Genomic DNA, 24,156 nt, shown 5'->3' with positions numbered 1-24,156 from the left:
ACAATGAAACTCGCGCAGTGTAAACAATGCACGCTGAGGCTATCTCACCCAACATTTCTTTAAAATTAACCCAAAGGGCAAAATGTTACAGCTTTTTTAAAGTGATGCAATTTAACTGTGGACACCCTTTAAAGTCTGGAACGCGCACAAATTGGTCAACTTCAAATTGGTGTATTTCTGTTAAAAATGCATAAAAAATGCTGCATTTGGAAGTTGAGTGTATACACAACGGTTGCTATGATGAGTTTTCACCGTTTGCTCTCCAGTTTTCAAAATGACGTCCAAGCAAGAGGAGCAGCGTGTCAAAATTTTGCTCGCGCAGCAAGAGAATCCGACGTTCTCATACACCAAGTTGACAAAATTACTGGATGTGGCCAAATCGACCGTGCCAAACGTTTTAAAAGTGTTTGGAGAGCGTCTGTCGACCGCCAGGAAGCCTGGAAGTGGCGGCAATCGTAATCTGGACGTGGCAGCGACGACGAAGAAGGTGGCGGTGAAATATAAGCGGAATCCTAACCTCTCCATCCGTGACGTCAGTGGCAAGCTCAATGTCTCCCATACTATTGTGCAGTGGGCCAAGAAACGAGCCAACTTTTAAGAAGGTGAAGGTGGCGAACCGAGATTACAAACAAAACACGTCGGCAAAGCAGCGGTCCCGAAAGCTGTATACGAATCCGCTCACAAAGTTCCACTGTGTCGTCATGGACGACGAAACTTATGTGAAGGCGGATTTCAAGCAGCTTCCGGGGTAGGAGTTTTATAACGCATTAGGAAGGTGGCTGAAATTTTCAAAACCATCAAACTATCGAAGTTCCCGAAAAATATCTCGTCTGGCAGGCCATATGCACGTTTGGTCTAAAAAGCGGCATTTTCATTACTATGGGAACCATCAATCAAGAGATCTACGTCCAGGAGTGCCTGGAAAAGTGGCTGCTACCATTCTTAAACTAACATAATAGACCTGTGCTGTTCTGGCCGGACTTGGCGAGCTGCCACTATGGGAAAAAGGCAATCGAGTGGTACGATGCGAACAACGTGGTTGTGGTATCCAAAGACAACAACCCTTCCAACAGCCCGGAACTCCGCCCTATCGAACGGCATTGGGCCTTGGTCAAACGGAACCTCAAAAAAAAAAAAAACTAATAAATCCATGGAAAACGAGCAGCAGTTTAAATCTAACTGGCGTTCGGCGGCGAATAAGGCGTTATTTGGATTAGAAGTGATATTTTCATCCTACGATTTTTGAAAAATGTCAAATACGCCATATTGAAAAAAAAAAAATTCAAAATCCGATATGGCCAAATTTCAGCACAAATGTGAATGATCACCCACAGCAAACAATTATGCAAAGCGTGCAGCAAATCGAAGAAGGTGGAGTCAAGAAATCATTTGTTTATTGCTATTTGGCCTGGAACCGCTCATTAGTATCATATAGTATTTATGGTATAGCCTATACCTATCACATTACAATCGGTAGTTATGCTGAGTGTATTCTTTGTGTTATCCCGGTGAATGCTTTGTCATGGGCATGACAGGTAGAAGAAAAAAATCTCTTTATTTTTAAGCTCTGCGCTTCTTCTAGACAGAGCCAATCGCTGCCACCGTTGTTGTCGTCGTCGTAAGTGCTACCGAAAGAGCTGTTTGAAGACGGGTCTTCTTGTTTGAAGTGAGTAGAGAAGAAAAAAAGGTGGAACGACGTGTTTGTTTTGAATTATAATGGGCCTCCGGCCCAAGCCAACTGCGGTCATTTGTCAGCGCTCCAACGGATGAGCAGTCAATTACACTACTGGCTTGGTTTGTTTTTGTTCTCCTGGCCCAGTAGATTCTTTGTTCCATTGAAACATGGCACTTGAAGGCCCAGGAATTAATTAAGGAATTAAGAATATAATGCTTGAAGCAGGTTATGGGAATCGTTGTTTTCGTTATCATGCCTAATGATTTTTTTTTAAATAAAGTCGATTTCCACGATCAGCTGTCTAATTAAGCTACTAAGCAAGTTTATTATTAGTAAATAAGTTAAGAATTAAAGTGGAAGAATACAACAAGCATATGTATATAACTAAATTCTGAATATAACATAAAAAATCATAAGTTAGTAACTTAGTAATACATCAAGTTGGTAAATTAATAAATTATTAGGAATATAAGAACTAGAGATTTCTGCGCTGCGCTAAAATTGTCGCAATCAAAAGTGCTCTAGAAAATCTAACTTCACCATCGTTGAAATCTCGCCTCAGCGCAGACGCATGTTGTTACCCGGCAACGGCTGTTTCCCCTTTTCCTCCTCCCACGCATTCGCTCAGCTTCCAGCTCCCAATGCGTCACCATCGGCGCTTTATCGTAAGAGGTTCTCCTTGAGGAAGACGCGACACGTTCGCACGTCTCATTAATTTCGCGCTGTTTATCTTCCCTTCGACCGGTCTCGTTCTATTCTTTGGTTGTATAAATATAAAACATACACGATATGGTTCTAACACTTTATTCGTCAGGCAACGTTCTGCCAGTGAACACAACGCACACAGGGTCTGCTTCCGTTCCGCATCGAATCGCGCGGGGAAAATTACGTCGTTGAGAATTGAGGAATCTTCTAGTTTTGTTTTAACGCTTGGATTGGTGTCAAACACAAATCGAAAATCCCAAAATGAAGGTCAAGTTCAACATTAGTGGAGCAGCAGTGCTACTGCTGGCGACGCTGTCAGCATCCTTTGCGGCGAAATTCCGTACGTATAAGTGTAGTACAAATTGGATAACAGTGGCATGTGAATTGGCGTTTAAAAATAAGTGTTTTGGTATTTATTTATCGTAATTGTTTGCCACTTCCTGCAAATCAAATCGTGAACATGTGAATGTTTTAAAATTGTGTCTTAAAAACGTGAATGGGCATACATCAGACGCCCGAGTGATCATACCTAAGATTAAAGCTGTTCCCAAAGTGATGTGGTACATTTGCAGAAGTAGATATGCTGCAATGGGGCGAATTTATGAGATGTTCTAAAGCTCATTAAAGTGTTAGATTTTTTAGATCTTCAGTTTAGGTCGTCCGGAGTTATCATTCTCATTGAAGGTTCAATTTTTTTGAAAGTGATTTAAAGAACCCATTATGGTTACTTGGCAATCTTACAAAGAGTGCGGTGGCTAATTTATTCAACACGCTACTATTTTTGGCAGTTTTTTTTTTTTTTTTTAATATGAATATTAGAACTTTAACGCCTTGTTTATATTAGAGGAGACCTTGCCAGAACCGGACTGATATTTTGCGCCTCTTTTTCTGTATTGTCGTTTGGACAGACAGGAATCTTCTATCTAGTCAAGATGTTGATCTAAAGCAAATTAAAAACGAATGGCACACTACCATCGTTCTTATCTAACTGGCCAAAATTCGATTTTCAAAGTTAATCCAAATTAATTTTGAATTGTTGCATTGCCCACCCAAAAGATATAAGAACAATAGTCTAAGCCAGCGGTACTTTTTTCGATTATGACCCATTTTTAGGATTTGTATATATATCATCAATGTTAAATGCAGATGTTCTAAGGCCAACGTAATGTTAAAAACTCCAAAATGGATTTAAAACGCAAAAAGCCATGGAATTTTAACGGCTTGAAACGCCCAAACAACCCAAAAATGCAGAGAAAGATAAAATAGCTTGTAATGACAAAATTGAAATAAACACTGATAGAGTTATCTAAACGCGTGAGTAGTATCAAAACAATAATTTAGCCAAGGGGTAATCAACTCTGCACATTGTGCCGAAACACATCGTTGCACACCTGATCGGCACGTCATGGCACTCGATGGCATATAATGTAAAACGGCATCACTGTTTTGTATTGACATTTAACCACTTAACTTCTTCGTTTACTTCAAAGTAAGAGGGATTTTTTTGTGTCAGCGAAATTTTCCCCAATCATAATAAGAGATTGCATAATTGACGAGACTCTCTTTGTCCTTATGCCTTCTGGGGGATGAACCTCTACAGAAAGTCCACACGGCTTTTGAAAGATGTCCATTATTTCAGGGAAGTCTAAAAGAATTAGTCAGAGTCACGCCCCGGAAAATCGGCCAGAATTAACTAGAATTAAGTATTAACCCGATGGCCATAGGATCCGAGAGTCAATGGTATGGGTAAGGAGCATTGCAGCAATAATATACGGTTTCAACAACAGCCCGGTGCCGAACGATCCTACTATTCTTCAGATGTATCTGCAATCGCAGCTGATTCTCCCGCAGAACTACCCGGTACGATTGATGGTTTACCAATCAATCGGCCGTGCAGCTCATTCTATCAACTGAACTCGGATTCGTTTGACTGTGGAGGCTGGTGAGGTCAGTGGATCCCGTATTAAGGGTTTGCAGTCTCTCTACACTCTTTCGAAACTGTTCGTATCACCGACGGCACACGCTTTGTCTGAAGGCACTTTTTTTGCAACATTCATGTACCTCAGTTTTTTCTTCACAGGATGTTAGTATTGATCCTAACAATCAACTCTGTGATGGTTTGAAAATATTTCATCTTGGGCTTTTTGAGAAAATGTGATTTGAAGTTTACAACGCCGATAACGCAGGCGTATATTGGACTATTGACGATACAAAACTATTGCGAATTGAACAAATGCAGTTAAATCAGGTTCAAAAGTTGATTGAATTAATTCAAATGGCATTAAAGATTTCTCTTTGACTCTCAAGCAAGATGCGTACGTCGACTTTGCGCAAAATCAATTAATATTTGTTGCTAGAACAACTTCTTGTTTAATGTCTCTTCCCTCATAAGAGTAAAAGAGAAATAAACGAACAGCCGCGTAATCATAGTAGGCATTGATTTTCTGCCTGTTTCGAGTGTTTTTGAATCTCTCGAAGAAAATAGAGAGTTCGCTTGTTGTGCTTCAAAAAGAGATTGTAAAAAAAAAAAAAAAAAAAAAAAAAATCGCGCCACTTTAGTAGCGACGTAAGTTGAAAGATTTTTATAAGAGTTCGATAAAGGAGTTAGTAGGTATCTGAAATGTTTGTGTCCCGTACTCAGCTGGTCACGAAGGTGACATTTACAACCCTGAGGGATAGAAAATTAGTTTGGATTTTTGGAACCCCTGACGAAGTTGTTTAAAAATCGGTTCACAGATAATGCCGATAATATAGGAATGAAGCTCACATGATATTAGCTGCTCTTGCCCAGTGAATTTAGGTAGCCTTCACCTTTAATTACTACAGAAATGCTAGAGCTTCATTGCAGTTCCCATATTTTGTCTAAGGAAACTTTCAGGAAGGCTCAGCGACTTTCTAGGAAATTCTGCGAACTATAGGGAACTGTAGTGAATTTTAGAAAAGTTAAAGACGTTCCTCAAAATAATCAGAGAAGTTTAACAACCTACAGAGAAGTTCATTGATCTCAGTTCAGAAAAAATCTTCAAACTTTAAAGATGTGCTTCGATCTTCAGAGAAGCTCTATAAACTTCAGGAAAATTCTGCCAACTTCAGGGACGTTTTGTGAGCTTCAGGGGAGTTCAATGTCCTTCTGATAAGTTCTACGACTCACAAGACTCAGAGACGTTCTGAGAACTTAAAAAAAGTTCTAAGAACAACAGAAAAAATTAAAGAATTTCATCGAAGTTCAACGAAATCAAGGAAAACCCAAATGGACAGGGATATGAATTTGATTGTATTTAACTTCTATAAGCTGTCTCATCGCGTCGTTGGTGGAACAACTCCCACTTCATGTCTTAGAAAACAGGTATGATAGAGAGAATTTGTTGCGATATCTCTTTCTCTTTTACACTTCCTTTATGAAATCTGATCAACGGCATGAGCAGGGTGGCAGCAGGGGCGGGATGTGCTGTCAAATCGGCCTACTGAAAGTCCATCAAAGAGATGTAAATATGGTAAAAAATCTCTCACGAAGATTTACTCAGCTTTAAGAAAGATCTTAATCCGAGTCTTAATAAGGTCTGTAACTTTACACTATATTTTTGTTATGTTACATACGTCAAACTATCCAGCCCTGTCTCAAATCAGCTATGACGAAAGACAACGCGGCCAATAATGATCCCAATAACGCTTCAAATTCTGTGGCTGCTGCAAATGCGACTCATCATGCGCAATTTGGATTCGCTGGTCGCCATTGTAGGTGCTTGGTAAACGTGTAGTTTTGGAAGGATGCAATTTTGATCATCAGCTAATGGTTTTGGATAATATGAATGCTATGATGAGATATTGTTTTGGTGATAAACTCATGGATGAGTGCATAGGTCTTATTTGTGAAATTTGGTCTACTAAAATTCAATATTGTAAAATATCACATTATAGATTTTTGCAAGAGTACAGGAAAAGTCTTAGCCTGGTTCACGGAAAAAAACACACGAAGCTGTTCATAATGATTTTTCCCAAACATGGAGTATCTATAAAGCAGTGGAAAATAATTTCAGATACGACAAAAACTTGATGAAAGCGGTGGTATCGTATAGTAGTGCTCATTTGAAGTAATCTCCTTATCTTGGCAGCTCCAAGTTTTGTTTTTATCATTCTCTTTAGATATTTATGTAAACATTGATAAGAATGGATGAAACAAATTTTAAATTTAGTTTATTCTCTCCATTGTAAATTATTTTATCATTTTAAACATTATGAGTTCACGACAAAGTTACGACATCTTACGGTGCCGAAGAGGAAATCTTACTGTACCATTGAAACGTAGTATTTTGACTACCTTAATCTCCAACAATCATATTCCGTTGTATTTGTTTCGATCCGTAACAGTTTTGTATCGTCAATGGTCCATATACGCCTTCATAAACGACTAAGTATACTTCAAAATACTTTTTCTCAAAAAACCCAAGAAAAATATTTTAAAACCATCACTGATTTGATTTTTAAGATCCATTCTAACTTCCTGTGATGAAAAAACTGAGGTACATGAATGTTGCAAAAAAGTGCCTTCAGACATAGCGTGCGGCAACAGTAACATTAAGAAAGATGCTGCTAACAGAATTGTGAAGGTAACCACACCGGAGGTAACAGGATAAAGGGGAATCTAAGATCTTTGCTATAAAGGAAAAACAGGTAGAAAATGCCATATCCAGAGAACGTGAAAAACGGATCTGTAACACCAAGCAAGACGTGCATTATGAGAGTATGTCAAACGTGTTCGGCAAATCAAAGGTTCTACAATGGATCACATCATTCGAGCAGTTTATATGGCGTTTCCTACCACTCGAACTTTGGCGTGGATTAGTGTCTTGAAAAAAAAAAACTACAAGGGACAGCCCTATGGGGTTGTACGCAATGGTGACGTAGAACTACGTGGTCTTATGTAATAAATCTTATTTATTACTGCAGCAGGAGCTTGTGTTTTGTGTAGGAATAGGAATTTGAGCGGGGTTCTCTCTGTTTATACTCTTTAGTATGACGCGCTTGACATAGATGGCCCACAGCAACTCACAAAGAGCTACTGATTCCGATCAATAGCGGTGCGGCTTCTTCCTCCTTCTATGGATGCTCATGTGGGCTGCAACTCGCTGCTTAGCGGCAAATAGGATTGCTTATAGTTAATTTTTCTGAAAATCCAGCAACCTAAATGAATACAGTAGTTATTTTGCTAGCACCAAAAAGCCGTAGTCGTGAATTTCATTTCTCACGAAGTTTTAAACTGCGGGTAATTTAAACAAATGTACTTCAGCAAATACCACAGAAGACGGTTAGAATGACTCATATATTGAATCTGCAAATGCTATAGCCAACTTCCACCGATAACAGGCTGCATTAGATTTGGATAAAAAGGCCTACAAAGGATTGGCACGAAGAAGTATGATGGTCATTGCATTGAAGGATGGTGATCCAGAATAAACCAGAGTTTTGAAATATTTATTACCATTGAACGTCTTTGTTTTGCACTAGAAAAACAGCTTGCTGTGTTACCAACAATCAATGCGAAACTAACGATTTTAAATTGGCTCACTACTTGACTAGCCTGTTGGTCCCAAGCAAACGATTAACGTACCCATTCTAGTCGAAATTCTACTACTACACAATGTTTGTTTTGATTCGCTATGAAAGTTTGCAAATAAAATGAGGGGTTAGTGGATTTTCCTATGTTTCGAAAAAAATCTACTCGAGAGCTCTAGCGAGAGCTACTTCCAACGCCAGAATGACCAGAAGTAAAACCATAGAGGTAACTCTAAGACCACTGGGTCCCGAAGTAAATCATTATTATTTTTGGCTCACTCAGTACCAGAACAACGGTCCCAAGCAGTCCCAAGCTATTTCACTCACCCCTGCATGTTCTGCATGAATCCACACACCCCTGATGTTATCTGTCAAACTTTCATAGCGAATCAAAACAAACATAGTGTAGTAATAGAATTTCAACTAGAATAGGGTACGTTAATCGTTTGCTTGGGACCAATAGGCTACTAAAGTGGTGAGCCAATTTAAAATCGTTAGTTTCGTATTGATTGTTGGTAAAACCCTAAGGGGCAAGACAGCTGTTCTCAGAGTGAATATATTTGCAGCGAGTCAATTTGAGCTACTCACATTTACTCAATAATAATCAAAGAGAATATCGTCTGACATGCTGATTTTGATTTTTCAATATACACACAGTTCTTAAGCATGAAAAGATCCAAGACAGATTACTCTTGGCCAGACCAAGGATCGATTGGTTGAAGTGATGCCGTTGAAAATGTTTGCTGATGTGCTGGTGTTATTTCAGCATCGTGCATGTTGATACTCGGCCAGAGATTTGAGAAGATTCTGGCTTGTAGAGAGCCCTCTCATCGTGTTGATTTCATTTCGGAAATGAGTTAAAATTATGGATCTAAGATTGGGCCCATCGCTAAAAATCTGCTATTTATCAATTTTATCTAGATGAACGCATCATTGGGACGGTACTAATGGATATTTTTGGTGGCTATTGAAAATGTAGTCGATTGTTGAATTTATGTATGGGCCCAAATTAGGGGCATGTAGACTGACATTACATCCATTTCCCCTACAATATTTAAAAATTCAAGTTTTAACTATCATCAGCGAGTACTTATCATTCCGGCCACATTCAGAAGATTTTCATTATTGATGATCACGATCTGCCGGTTTGAAGCCTTTCGTTGCTCAAGATTGTAGTGGAACAAGATACTCCGGGTATCACTCGGGCCCAAATACGCTGGAATAACTTCTGGATGAGTTGCCAGTGGTCCATACGGTTGTCCGGTGTGGTGACACGACTTGGCTCCAGAACGGCTTGCAGGTTTGAGCCTACCATGAAATTGTCAGGCGTTGGAACCTCAAGGTCAGTGGGTTCGGATGGAATTGGTCTCGAACTAACGCACATTTCGATCGGTGTTAACAGCTTTATCGTGTCCTCTTGAGGGATGCTGATGTTTGGCTTGTAATACTGGAATATATTATTAGGCTGCAGGGTTGCTTCCACTCACTTGCTATAAAAACATATTTTTTGGAATTATGCAATCATTAGATGTAATGATATGTTGTACTTGTAAGTATCGAGAAGAGGGTGTAAAGTATGTGTTTGACTCATAAAACCTGTCAATTTCGCTTTCAGAGCGTCACAATAAGCGATCTTATGATTCGTGAGCGTTCACTCAGAGTGAGCGATCACGAATCGTAAAATTGCTGATTGTGGCGCACTGAAAGCAATATTGACAGATTTTGTGTGTCAAACACATACTTCACGACATCTTCTTGTAGCTTGCAAGTTCTAATTATCACTATTCCATTTCATGATTTCATAATTCTGAAAAACATTTTTTTATAGCAAGTGAGTGGAAGTAACCCTGTTAGGCTGTGTTCCATTTGGTGAATTTTCACTTAAATATGGCAGATGGAAAATTCTGCTATTGTACCAGACTTATTTCTGACAGACTAGGAATCAATTTTGACAAACACCTTCTAGAAACTCGGCAGAGCAACAACAGAGGGATTTTCGAACATTATAATTTATTTTCGAAGTGTCAAATTTAAGTGAAAATTCACCTAATGGAACACAGCCTTAGGCTCTGAACCATTTGGGGGATTATTTTAACTTTTGGGTTAAATTTGACACATGGAAAGTTATCGATTAACCCTGCTATCGCAGCGTGGTTATTTCTGACAGACAAGAAGTTAAATTTTGACAACCTTGGCTAAGGCTCTGAACCATTTGGCGATTTTTTTTTAACTTTTGGTTAAAATTTGACAGATGGAAAGTTATCGATGAACCCTGCTATCCGAGCATGTTATTTCTGACAGACAACGAGTTAAATTTAACTCAGCAAATGGTTCACAGCCTAAGTTCTTCTCGAAAACTGGTCGATCGACAGCACAGGGATTTTCGAACATAGAAAATAACTTTCGAAATGTCACTTTTTACCATGAGTTAAATTTAACTCGGCAAATGGTTCACAGCCTTAGTTTCATTTGCAAGAATGCTCATGATTGGGAACTGGAAAGTACGTCAACTTACTTTGCTTGACGGAACCGTTTCAACATAACAATCGAAATCAGATTAGAATGTGCATACGATATTGAGCAACGCGAATTACTTATGTCGTTTTCGTTTTTGCTACACTGCCGTACACCGAAATAATTTAAGGTGTAGATATAGGATGCACCTTTGTTTACAAACAAATGATGTTAAGCTGGCAAAGACTCGCGCTTATTCCTGCTTACACTTAAAAAAATCTACACGTGCCGTTCATGTGTTTCACATTTGAATTGGCGCAATGTGGCAAACACATTAATTTCAAATGTATAACTTATGAAATCAGTCATACCTTACCCATGCTTCATTCACTTACAGCACACATGAATTTCATTTGATTTAAATGTCAACGTCATGTGCTTGATTTCTAATCATGAAATGTTTTGCATATAAATATGTTGTACCAGACATGCTAAATTTAAGCGTGATGCACATGAATTTCATGAAAGACCTTGTAGCAATCTAATAGTATAACTATTGGTTTTAGATTTGATTTGTTGCTGTGAAAAAGATAACGGAATTGACCACTTTGTCAAGCAGTTTTGGCGTGAATTTCTACCAGCGATTTCACAAAACTGGACCAACTAATTTCTATTTTTTTATGAAACGCACAAATGTTGGCTACTTTTCTCGAGGTTCTAGAAGAAAAAATCTCAAAATAATGTTTCATTTCAAAGTTCTAGTGGTAGTAAACGTCATTTTATCTGCTCGAATAAAGTGGTTAATTTAATTTAAGCAAATCGTAGTCATGCATACTGCATTCCAATAGTACCGTACAAACAGAAAAATGTTATCCGATACCTTTGAAACTTAATACATTACTACGGTCCTCTTAAAAGATAATTATTTAACGGGTTTCAGTATGTAAAAATGATAAATACGATATATTTCATTTTAGATATATTGATTTATATTTTCATATTGTGTGTACAGTAGATTAATCGTAGTATATAGCTTAACCTATCAAATGAAATATCGCTGTTTTTTTTCTGTATACGTAGTAGTAGAATCGGATATCCAAAAGAATTCATTTTCGTTCTAGAATTAAAATCATATAAATTTAGGTGCTCTGAGAGTGACGTACGAGCGTCAATTTTGACATAAATTTGAGCCATAGAAGACTTGAAATATAGCTCAATTAAACTTACTTTTCGTCGAGCAACTAACTTTTCAGTCTCGGAGCACGAAACATTACATGACATGTTTGTTTACGTCTCTACTTTTATGTCAAAGACGGATTCCGTCACGTGTAAAATTAGTTATTTCTAAGTGTGTATAGTGATCCCTTTATTTAAACATATAATTTCCTACAAAGAATACTCACATACTCACGGTTAATAATTTCGAGGATTTTGTTAGGAAAACCTAACTCCACTAACAAGTCTTCTCTGCTAGCTGTTGCCTTCCATGTTTGTTTTGGCACTTTAGGAACTCTTCTCATCCTTATAGTGAGATCCATTGCAATTCATGTGTCATACACGTTAAATACACTAGTAGGAAACAGTAGCACATAATTATATGGGGATCTCTTTGATTTCGATAAGTTAACACATGAAATCAATGTGTGGTAGTATTGATTTCATAAGCAACAAAAACATATTATTTGTGTGTGTAAATCTCATGACATCCGTGTGAAAAGCACATGATTCTATGGTGACAAGTAATGAACGGTCTTCATATTCCAAAACACATGAATGGAACGTGTCATTTTTTTGAGTGTACAGTACACCATGGCTACACCGCAAAAACGAAAACGACATTAGCGCTACTCAAAATTAACTCCGATTTTACTCATGATCGAATGCTGCCTTACCCCCACGAAAAACATTGGCAAAAATCACCATCATAGTGCCCCTCGATGGGACTTTGTATGGGAGCGAGCTGTTAATTTGTTAGTTTATTGTCAAACAATGAAGTTATTATTTGGATTTAAATTTAATTTAAATCGAGTTGAAAAAACGTCGTTTTGCTCAGAAAACAAAGCTCTCTCAGATGGTGTATAAAAACCTGTACATAAGGGCTGTTCATTAATGAAAGTAGACACCTGTTTTTCAAAGGAAAATTTTTATTTTCGTATAAATTCATAAGTTTACTTAATATACAATAAACAGTTTCGGCTTGGCAGTCTGGCAATCACTCAATCAGAACAAATTAATTTTGTAATTTGTCCCTACGTTTCGGCTCTGATTAGTACACCCCATAAAGTCAATAGAAGAACAGACGTAGACAATTTGAACACAGCTTACGCAGCAATCTTACACTCACTAAAAGCCAAATCAATCAATGCTCAACAGCAATACCAATTATGCCCACCTGAATCCAACTAAAAAGCTCAACTATAATACCCGTTCCCACCACTTCACCATAGCCACCATAACCCTCGAAGAGTGCACAACCGCAAAACATTTCATACCCGACACAAATTATATAAATAAAAATCAAAAAAAACTTTGAATATTCAACTAAAAACCGCTATGTATAAAAACTTACCACCAGAAAAACAGACGTTAGACTTCAACAGTATTTAGACAAAGAACAAATCCAACAATTGTGAGTGTAAAATATTTATTAAATGTGAAACAATTAATTCTAAAAATAAAATTCCCATCAGTTTCCCCTGAAGAAGGCCCTAATCAGAGCCGAAACGTAGGGACAAATTACAAAATTAATTTGTTCTGATTGAGTGATTGCCAGACTGCCAAGCCGAAACTGTTTATTGTAAAACCTCACAGTCGAACACTCCAACACAATATTACTTAATATAAATGAAAATTAACATACAGATGACCGATTTCATTTGAGTTTGAATGTTTACTTCTCATTTCTGAAGAACGCTCGGACTTTTCTCTTGATACCGCCTATTTGATTCTGCACAACTTTCTTGTTAATTTTTCGTTGTGCTGCAGATCAAATTTGCTTGAAGCATTCAACAGAGCTTGCTTCTCTTCCATCTTTCTTAAGATGCCGTTTAATTATTGCCCCGTATCTTTCGATAGGACGCAGCTCAGGGCAGTTTGGGGGATTTTTTCGTTCTTGAGTATCTCCAACGTAGCAGAAGCATAGTGAGCAGATGCCAGATCTGGCCAAAAGGATCCGTATGCTTTCGGTAGATGGGTAGAAACCGTTTTTTGATGCATTCTTTTCTGTAATTTTCACCATTGATTGTGCCCGTTGTGAAGTACGAAGAACTCTTCAATCCACAGGAGCAAATGGCTTGCCACACCAAAACATTTTTTTCCCCAAATTTTTGGGTTCGGATGTATCGCACATCATCAGGCACATCTGTCCTCTGCTCAGCGTTGAAAAATTGCGGCCTGGGAAGTGTACTGGTATCCAATTTGACGTACGTCTCGTTGTCCGTCAAAATGCACCGGTTTGGATTTTGAAGGAGAACGTCATACAAGTTCCGTGACCGTATTTTCGAAGAAGCTTTCTGTGAATCCGTCCTTTTGGGTGCTTTTTGCCTATTGTTGGTTCTGATATTGTTACATTTTTTTGATATTCTGCACAGTTGCGACGCTGATGTTCAATTGATTGGCAATTTCACGAACGAAACACGGTTTATGCGATTTCAAAAGGCGTACTGCTGCCAGCTCCTTTTTCTGGTCCGATGCCCCCTTTTTGCGCCCAGATTTCGGTAAATCTACAAGAGAACACGTTTCTCAAAACTACTTAACAATCTTGAACACTGTAGATCTACTGCACTTCACGCTTTTTGCCAATTCTCGAAACGACAACTTTTCGGAAAATCATTTGTGCAGAATTGATCTGCGAGTTGATAAAGCTGATCCGACCCATTTCTAATTTTTGTTTTTTTTTCAGATGTGTTGCCATAATAAACAATGTTTTTACATACTGAGTGAAAATTCACAATTTTTCGTTACATCTTAACCCTAAACCATTGATAAACAGGTGTCCACTTTCTTTAATGAACAGTCCTTATATTTTTTTTTAAATTATCGAACCCAACTAAACTAATTTATAACGCGAATAAAAACAAACTCAGATTATAGAACGAGAATGGGGTGCGCTTATAGATGTATTTAGGACCAATGGGCTAGTCAAGTAATGAGCCAATTTAAAATCGTTAGTTTCGTATCGATTGTTGGACGATCTGCGTGTCACGTCACCTGCAATGGGTCTTATATTTTGAGGCTATGAATCAAAGTGGAGGATGGTGGTGCAATCAGACTAAAGCCTTGTTGTCCTCTGCTGTCCGAAGAAGTCGTCTCCACTCTACTCGATCCATAGCTACACGTTGCCAGCCTCGTAGTCTGCGAAGGGTCCGCAGGTCGCGTTCTACTTGGTCGATCCACCTTGCCCGCTGCGCGCCTCTTCTTCTTGTTCCTGTTGAGTCGCTTTCGAGAACCATTTTGACTGGGCCGTCGCGTGGCATTCTTACGACGTGCCCACCGTAGTCGCTCATTTTTTGCAGTGTGGACAAAAGTTGGTTCTCCCAGCAGCTGGTGTAATTCTCCTTCACGTTCCGTCATCCATCTGCACATCACCGTAGATGGTACGCAACACCTTCTGTTCGAAAACACCAAGGGCACGTTGGTTCTCCACGAGCAAAGTCCAGGTCTCGTGGCCGAAGAGGACCACCGGTCTAATCAGCGTCTTGTAGAGTAGTCAACTTGGTGCGGCGGCTAATTTTCTTCGACCGGAGCGTTCTCCGGAGTCCAAAATAGGCACGATTCCCTGCCATAATGCGTCTTTGAAATTCTTTGCTGGTACCAGTGAGCCCAAATACACGAACTCATTGACCACCTCGGGGTGGGAGACTAACACTGTCTTCCCTAGAACCTCTTCCTCTCATGTATTTCGTCTTCGATGCGTTGATGGCAAGTCCCTGAAGATCGTGCCGTTCGTCTCTATCCCAGCTCTTCTGATCACACCTTCTAACGCGATGTTAAATAGCAGACACGAAAGTCCATCACCTTGCCGTAACCTTCTTCGAGATTCAAAGGGAATCAAGAGTGTTTCTATAATATCTCAGCTTCCGTCAGTCAATAAGTCAATATGAAGAGTGTAAATTATTCTATTGAAATTTAAATTCCAGCATCGGATTATAAAACTAAGCCAACAGTATCAACGCCCAACAATGCAGGTGGGAATCCTAGCAGCCAGTGAATTGAAATCAGATTCGTTCTAACAACATAGGGTGACTGCTAGTTTCGGCAGTTCCGTTACCTCTTATCGTAAGGAGACTAAATGCACTCCAAATATCGACGGTCAATTTTGCCCTAACGATGCCCTAAAATGTGAGGTATCCTCATCCTCTGACAATCAAGTGAGTGCTTATGGACTTATGGACAGGTATTGACGAAGCCAGCATTCACCCTACTTTGTTGCGCAAGTTGCGCTATGTAATCAAGTCGGCTGGGAATGTTTCGAATATTTTATAACAACCATGGGATAGAATTTTTTATTCATAAAAATATCTAGGTATTTACCTTTCTGAAACAATACTTCTGTGGTTGACGTTCCCGCAATTTCTCACACCTTTTTTTTCAAGTTGTTAGAGTGCTTCACTAAGAATGAATAAAGATGAAAGATTTCCCAGTTTGCTGGGAAACCGGACGCCACTGGCGACGGGGCAACTCATCAGGAGAATAATTGGTATCATCAACAGTTGATTGACGTTCATACTTAATTTAACTGGCAAACAGCAATTACCATGTAGGTATGGAATAAGGTAGCTATAGGAATATCGCATTTGTTCCAGCACTTTAAAGGGTGATAAAAGCTAATTGCATATCGAATAGTTAGTGCGAATTTGTTTTGATTATTAATTGCTACTGTAAAGATACCAGTTATCTGTGATGGGCTCATTAAAATCTTGATGAATTACACTGAAATTAGCCATCAACCAGGGATATTGCGTTATTGAATTCTGATAATTGTCATTTACTCTTTGAAGACACTTCTAAATTTCTGAGCGTTGACTTTTCCCATTAGCACTCAATTGTAAATAATTAATTATAATATTATTCTTCTTCTCCAGCCGCCGGTTACACGCTGTGCCCGAAGAACGATGAGAAATGTCTCTTCGAACGGATTGGTGCCACCTTCGCCAAACATGCCGCCGGAATTCCCGAGATCAGCCTGGTTTCGGTGGATCCGCTCAAGATCCAGAAGATGGACATCGTGCAGGGTGGCGATGGACCGATTAACATTGTCCTCAACTTTAAGGACGTTGATCTGACCGGTCTGTCGCAGAGCGTCATCAAGAAGGCTAGGTAAGTGTCATTCGGGCTAGTTTATGAGTCAACTAATGGTGCGTTACCTCCCGCAGTGGATTCACCGCCAATCCAACTAAAATGGAACTGAGCATTCAGGCCCCGGTCACTTCCCTGGTTGGTGCATACAAAATCAACGGAAAGGTTCTGGTTCTTCCCATTCAGGGCGATGGCAGAAGCAATATGACCATGGGTAGGTTTTGCATCAAGTTTTTTAACGAATTGTACCAATTTTAACGGTCTCCGTTCCATTCCACAGAAAACAACCACATCCAGATGAAGTGGATCGGCAAGTTGGTAGACCGCAACGGCAAGAAGTACTACCAGATGGACAAACTGAAGGCCACCTTCGATACGACCCGGTTCCATATGCACTTTACCAACCTGTTCAACGGGGACAAGGCGCTGGGTGACAACATGAATGTGTTCCTGAACGAGAACTGGCAGGACATCCTGAAGGAGCTGAAACCGGCCATCGTCAATGCGTTTGTAGAGATCTTCCAGACGGTGATATCGAACGTATTCAACAAGGTGCCTTACGACGAGCTGTTCCAGTAGGTGGCGTAGTAAGTTTGTAAGTGACCTTGAGTGATGTACGTTCTGTTTGTGTGTGAGTGTGCGTGTTGAAAACATGATGTGTTTAGTTTATTTGTTGTTTTATGGTCAGAATTATTCTATTCAAACGTACCGAACGCCACTTCTTAAACGAACTGTGTACCAATCAAGTAAAGCATGGCCCACTTAGTAATGAAGCAACATCATTTGGGTCTATTTCGAATTTGAATTAACGGATATGAAAACGGGTCGCTTCACTCAAGTGCATACTATTTCTTATATTTGAAGAAAAAAACGACCCATCAAGCGGCGCACAACGGTCTCGTCCACTGTTTTTGTGAGTTTATCCCACCTTTTCCTCTTCATAATTGCCCAGTAGTTTTCAATGGGCATGAACTGGGGACAATTGGGTGGATTGATGGTTTTCGGAACAAACTAGACTCCGTTGCCATTGTCACCGGACCATCATGTGAACGGCTGGAGGGCAGAATTCGCTTCTGGAGACATTCGGTTTTGAAACCTCCTAGTTTATCATTTTCTACTGAGAAACATTTGTCGTCTGGATGTGGCTGCAAACTCCCTGCCAGATCATATAGTTGCGTGCAAATTTATCCGCAAAAACAAATTATGAACTGAAAAATACACTATCGTTGTTATTGTAGTTGTCAACAAAATGACGAAAAGTTTCCGAAAACGTCCACTAGGAGCGCTGTAATAAGCCAAAGAGTTTGTTCCATTAATAAGTGGGCCATGGTTTAATGAGCCAATAAGCCAATTCAAACCCGTTACTTTCGTATTGAATGTTGGTAGTAACGCAAATCGTGCAGTGCGGCATTGATTTCTTTTAAATGGTGGTCGTTTGTAACACGTAGTTTTTTTTTTAGAAAACCGGTTTTAAACTACGTTAGGTAGTGCATATTAATAATCTGCATTTCAAATGGATCGGAAATCAAAAATTTCATCGATTTTGGAGTACTGAAACTACAGTCAACAATTCCATAACTCGATAATGAAGGGACCATCGAGTTATAGAATAATCGACTTATAGAATAAACAATTTTTTTGTATTAGTCCATGCATGGACACTGTCGTACTCTAACGGAACTATCAACTCTTTACTTTCATCTCCTCATGTATCGTATAAAATGACAACTTTAAGTCTGATATTTGATGTTGAGTATCTCTAACTAAAATACATATTTTTTATAGTCTATAATTTCAAGAATAATACTGAAATGCTCCATTTACTGGAATATCTGGCATTTTTTACTCATATGAATTCGAAAAATGGTTCTAGGATACATTTATGGAACTTCTCATTAATTAACTTATAATATTAAACCAATACATACAAAACACGCAATAGGCTGCCAGCTTTTGAAGTTTAGTTTTTCAAGATATCAAAGGTTCTGGTCATTTCTGGATGTGGCACTATTGGCCTGAGGGTGTCCGGTCATTAGTCCAGACTTAAATAAATTTTGACGAGCTTCCTTACACAGTAGTTATGTTTTTATGATTTCAAACACTTCCATATTTGTTCTGGCAATTTTGACGTTCCAGAATGTTGGAAATTTCTCCATGTACGAAATATTTTAAAATAAACTACCTGGATCTTGAAGATTTTTCTTAACCCATGATCATAAATTTTCCAAACATGACATCTCTGGATCTTGATCAAGCAGCAAGACAGCTTTTGATCATGAGTAAAATCGGAGTAAAATGTTGAGTAACCCTGAGCCGCTCTGAGTAACTTGCGATGATCAACATCAAATACACATAGCAACCTGATTTTTGTGTTGCAATATGTCATCATCGGTGGGCTGAACCCGATTGACATATTGTTCTGCAATAATTTTATACGCAACTGAAAACTGGGGCTGAAGTTCTTGCGGATGAGATACTAGTAACATAGAGGTAACTCTAAAGGCCGGCGCACAATAGATACGTTTTCAGGTTTTTTGACAGTTAGCCCATGCATTATCTGTCAAAAAAACCCGAAAACGTATCTATTGTGCGCCGGCCTTAAGACTAGAAGGTTCTGAAATAACGTGCTCAATTTTTAGGCTCAGCTCTGGTACTTTCTTCGGTCCCAAGCTAATCGATTCACCCCTCGAAACATAGGAAAAACCAATATTCCCTCATTTTACCTGTCAAACTTTCATAGCTAATCAAAACAAACATTGCGTAGTACTAGAATTTCGACTAGAATGGGGTACGTTAATCGTTTGCTTGGGACCAATAGGCTAGTCAAGAAGTGAGACAATTTAAAATCGTTAGTTTCGTATTGATTGTTGCTAGTAATGCTGGACTTGCTGGATTGTATAATTCTGCCCGGTGTTACAGAATGCACGGATTGTAACGATGATTCAAGACGACCACCAGGCTTGCGGTACCGGATACCATCACCGATTGGATGGATTTATTTACAGAAAAAAATGTAGCTGTTTTGAAATTGCGGTTTTGTAGCGCCGTTTGTTTCTGCTTCTCCCAGTATTTAGCATTTTGCTGAAATTCCACGAGTAGCATGATGGCATCCACCAACAAGGATGTCCAGCTGTTGAAAATGAAATTGCCTGATACTATTGTTCAAGCTAACAGGGAAAGTTTAACACTTAGCTCTCCTGGAATTCTCCGGAATTCCTTTTGGAATTCACTACGTTTAAGCTCAAGAGCGGATAGTGTCCTTATCAGAACGTCTGCTGGGCTTGCGGCGGTCGAGGCGGCAATAGCGATGAGTGGAGAGAAAAAAAAGAAGAAGAAACAAGTCGACACTTAGGCTCTGAACCATTTGGCGATTTTTTTTAACTCTTGGTTAAAATTTGACAGATGGAAAGTTATCGATTAACCCTGCTATCCGAGCATGGTTATTTCTGACAGACAAGAAGTTAAATTTTGACGACCGTGGCTCGAAAACCGGTCGATCGACAGCACGGGGATTTTCGAACATAAGAAATAACTTTCGAAATGTCATTTTTAACCACGAGTTAAATTTAACTCGGCAAATGGTTCACAGCCTTAGTGCTAGCTAAATTCGATGAATGGGGAAAAGTCGAGCGATTTGTTGAATCAAGGTCACGGCGGTACGAAGTTTTCGATAGCACCGGTGACACCGGGACGAGTAGAGGCGAGTGAAGAAGGAAGAAGAAAAAAGTTGGAAGGGTTGTATACTAGATACGACCGCATGGTTGGCGTTGGATAACGTCTGTTATGTGTTGTACTTAATTGTGTATATTATATTTTAGGAATAGGGTTTTTGATCTAATTTCCGTCCTACTAAGGACATCCCGCACTTTACCACGCTCTTTTGGGAAGGGTTTGAACAAAACATGGAATGTTTTCATCAAAGATAACTTCTAAATTTATCCACCTTTACATACGTACCGTTGGATTTGATAAAGAGTCAAACAATGTTGAGATATTATTAAAAATCAAACACTGCTTCTTGCTTCTAAATTCGTTCTACGCGTTTCAATTCCGTCCAAACGCATTGAAACGCCATTAGATTTTCTTCGTCCTACGGATAAACGGAGAAAAAGGGGATGCGCTAGGAGCGCTTCTTTTGTTTTGAGAACAATGAGCGTGAATATGCATACAATGCGCTCTAATAGGATTTATGTTGTAGCTAATGAACTAACGCATCGGAACAAACGTATTATTGTTTTGTGCATTGTGAAATCATTGATATTATTGATGATTTCTGCTCGATAGAACGGAAATGGGCGATTACGACGAAGTAGCGCTCTTCCCTATTCCTAATAAAGTCGTGTTTGTTCTCTGTTTGGTGCGTGCGTTCGCCTTCATAGTTTTCGGCTGCATTTGCCGGATTAGCGCTGGCACTCTGCCTCCCGGACGGTTATACGTGTGTGAGTGGTAGTTTTCTCGCTTTCCGAGAAGTTTTAGAATCGGGAAAGAAAACATGATTCATGATGTTTGCAAAATAACAAGCATCAGAAGGTGTGGCGCTGCGTGGTTTGATTGTTTCTCCCGGACCAGAAATTTGTGGCATCGCGAGTGAAAATTTTAATTTCAGGTTATGTACGCTCTACAAGGTGCGTGTAAAGCTTGGCACGATTGGTGTTGATGTTGGTACACTTGCAACTATTTCAGCAAAAAATAAAAAAAATAAATCAAAAGAAATTGATATCGAAAGTGTACCAAAAGTGCTTCTGAACGTGTTTCGCCGTTGGGTGTGGTGAAATTCGCGGTTGTTTTCAGTGAAAATTCCGTATCACAAATTTGCTCACCGAGTTCCCTTTTTTTTGCCGTTCGACGACATCGGGAATGCGCTCCCGGATATATTGATTTGGTGAGTACGTTCCAGTTGAGGATTGTTCTTGTACATTTCTCGATTGCATTTTCGAGGGGACGTGTCTGCGGTTTGGTAGTATCCTTTTAAATATAATGTCTCATGTCCAAATAACCTCGATTTTCGGTCTATTGATTCAATACTTTAGTATTATATTTTCAAAACATACAATGATGCATTATGTCATTTCATGGCACATAAAACAAAAAGTGTGTGTATAGGACCCAATAATCTAGGTTATTTGTATTTGGTTATACATCTTTATTTTTTATTATATTTTTCATTTTACTACATATTTTATATACATTATATATTACATGATTATATATAAATTCATAATGTAAATTACAATAAATACTGGGACGGGAGGGAGCATCAGGGCATCATTGAAGTTGTAACTGGAAAATGGAGTGGAGTGCCAACCGGAGTCTAGGAGGGAATGTGTACTGTCATTTTAGATAGTTACATTTCACTCCAACAGTTGCAATGAATTTGACGCGCTCTTCTTAAACAAACCATCCCGTGGAAAGCTTAACATGTATTGCAAATTTCGTTATTCATTTTGTTGGACCATATTGTTGGAAGGAGATTCTCTTATTCCCGCGGGTTTCGCGTAAGTGCCTCTGCTTACGGGCCCGTCCAACCCTTTTTGGCCCTTCATACAGCAGTATGTTGAATTCAGAATGATGACGGAATTTGATCTTGCTGTTGAGTGGAGCCGCATGCAGGGCAAGACCCAAGCTAAGATGGTGGCTACTTACATACATACATACATATTATATTTTAGGAATATTCCTTAATAACTCTTTTGCGTAAGTTTGGTGGCCCTGAAAAGGGCCGTTTTGTTGGGCTGATGTTGTTGACAATGATGGAACGGGCGACCTTGTTGGACGCTTATATAGTAGAACAGAAAATATCAGAGGTGTCAGATACTCGCATCTGATGTCTTGGTTGGAGAAAGTATAAGAATATAAAAAAATCAATCGATTTTCACCATCTTTAGACAATGGTTTACTTTTAACCATTTTTCAATAGTTTACAGAATGAAATCAATAGTTTTGAAACATTCAGCAAATTGCTAGAAATATTTCCAATCGATTGATGCCATTATCTTGTAAATCTATCGAGAGACGGTTGAGTTATTATCGTTCAAAATCTTTTAATTTTTCGTAACGCATCCAAAATGACTGTTTCAATTTTGTACCCCCGTATGTTGCCGAAAGACGTTATCCAACGTCAAAATACAACAATAAGAAGTCATTGCCGGCTGCTGTTGATGTGTGAAGTGCTGTACGGAAGAAAGTAAAGCTGGGTTTAGACAGGGCAAGTCAATTGATCAAGTCAGTTGAATTCAATTGACTTGAAAAGTTGAGCCTGGTTCAACTTTTTTCAATTCAAGTGAGTTGATCAAGTCAGTTGAATGGCATGGTTTACACGTTCAATTCGCGTTCAAGTCAGTTGAATTCAACTGAGTTGATCATTTGACTTGCCTAGTCTAAACCCAGCATAAAGGTCTGAAGGTCTCCTTGTGCGGAAGGAAGAAAAGAGCACTCGTATGGTGAGGGAAAAAGGAAGAAGAAAAAGTCGACACTGAGAAGTCGTTGTTGGCTGCTGTGGTTGTGTGGAAGGAAGAAGAACAGAGCACACGTCCGGTACTCAAAAGTCTGGGTAGTGAAGTACGGCAGGTGCAAGGAGAGTGACTGGCGTAATAGGGTACGATTCGGCGAAAAAAAAAATATTATCAAAAATCCAGAAGTGAAAAAGAAAAGGGGGAAGCCGGCAAGAAGAAAAAAGTGAGGAGCAAAGAAGAGTAGTTTGTTTTGAATTTTTGTAAAATCCGATAAGTTGTTTTGTTAGAGTAGTTTTGATAAGCGTGTGCGAGGAAGGAAAGCTAATTGCAGTTTGATTTTACTATGAAGATTAAATAAGCAGTGTTCATATCACAGTAGTTCGGAAGTGCATTCGTGCTTTAACCAAATAAGCCCACATTGCATCCTTGAGTTATCTTTTCCTTTCGATATTAATTGATTACTACGTCCCAATCGAAATATTGATACTGCTCTTCAGTTGTTTATTGAGCGCTTTTTCAGCCTCTTTTATTAAGGGCTGATTATAATATTAGAAATGGATAATTATCAGAAAAGGGATTTACTGAAACGTCAGGTATTAGTGCATTCGGAGGGGGCTGAACTCACGGCGCAGTCATTTCGCTATGAGGTTGAATTTGTTGAAGCGGTATTATTGCAGATAAGCTGGAAATTAGGAGATAAATTCTAGATAGAGCTGAAATTAGGGCGTAACAGCCTTTGTAAACAATGACTTCTATCGATGATTTATAGGAACTCAAGACACGCTCACGCAAACCAACATAACCGTCAGGTAGAGGAACTCTTCCCCTACCCGATGGTGTTGTTGATTTGCGTTGGAAAGCCTTAACTTTCTAGAAATCATCAAAAGAAGTCATTATTTACAAAAGCTGCTACGCCCTAATTCCAGCTCTATCTAGAATTGTTCTTCCTTGAAGATCTTGTAGAGTTGAACTTGATTTTGATAGATTTTATTAAAAAAAATAAATCGGCATTTATTTTGA

The 24,156-nt window shown here is 39.0% G+C and overlaps 1 protein-coding gene across 1 annotated transcript; it reads left to right on the top strand.

Annotated features, from left to right (window-relative positions):
• Positions 1 to 2,468: 2,468 nt before the first annotated feature.
• On the top strand, positions 2,469 to 17,351 carry LOC135708950 (protein takeout-like). Its single transcript, XM_065231145.1, has 4 exons — positions 2,469 to 2,720; positions 16,471 to 16,705; positions 16,762 to 16,898; positions 16,965 to 17,351. The coding sequence occupies exons 1-4, from the start codon at positions 2,642 to 2,644 to the stop codon at positions 17,261 to 17,263; spliced, it is 750 nt and encodes a 249-aa protein (XP_065087217.1). The 5' UTR covers positions 2,469 to 2,641; the 3' UTR covers positions 17,264 to 17,351.
• Positions 17,352 to 24,156: the final 6,805 nt, after the last annotated feature.

This window comes from Ochlerotatus camptorhynchus, unplaced genomic scaffold (genome assembly GCF_037179485.1).
Source record: "Ochlerotatus camptorhynchus isolate MF236.1 unplaced genomic scaffold, CSIRO-AGI_Acam_v1.1 ptg000343l, whole genome shotgun sequence".
Lineage (NCBI taxonomy): Eukaryota > Metazoa > Arthropoda > Insecta > Diptera > Culicidae > Ochlerotatus > Ochlerotatus camptorhynchus.
Note: the sequence above shows the minus strand (reverse complement) of the source record. Positions and strands in the feature narration are given on the sequence as shown.

Excerpts from the sequence above, each read along its gene's own strand:
- LOC135708950 (XM_065231145.1), top strand. The coding sequence starts at position 2,642 with ATGAAGGTCAAGTTCAACATTAGTGGAGCAGCAGTGCTACTGCTGGCG. Across the intron at positions 2,721-16,470 it reads ATCCTTTGCGGCGAAATTCC|CCGCCGGTTACACGCTGTGC; the intron begins GTACGTATAAGT and ends CTTCTTCTCCAG. Across the intron at positions 16,899-16,964 it reads CAGAAGCAATATGACCATGG|AAAACAACCACATCCAGATG; the intron begins GTAGGTTTTGCA and ends TCCATTCCACAG.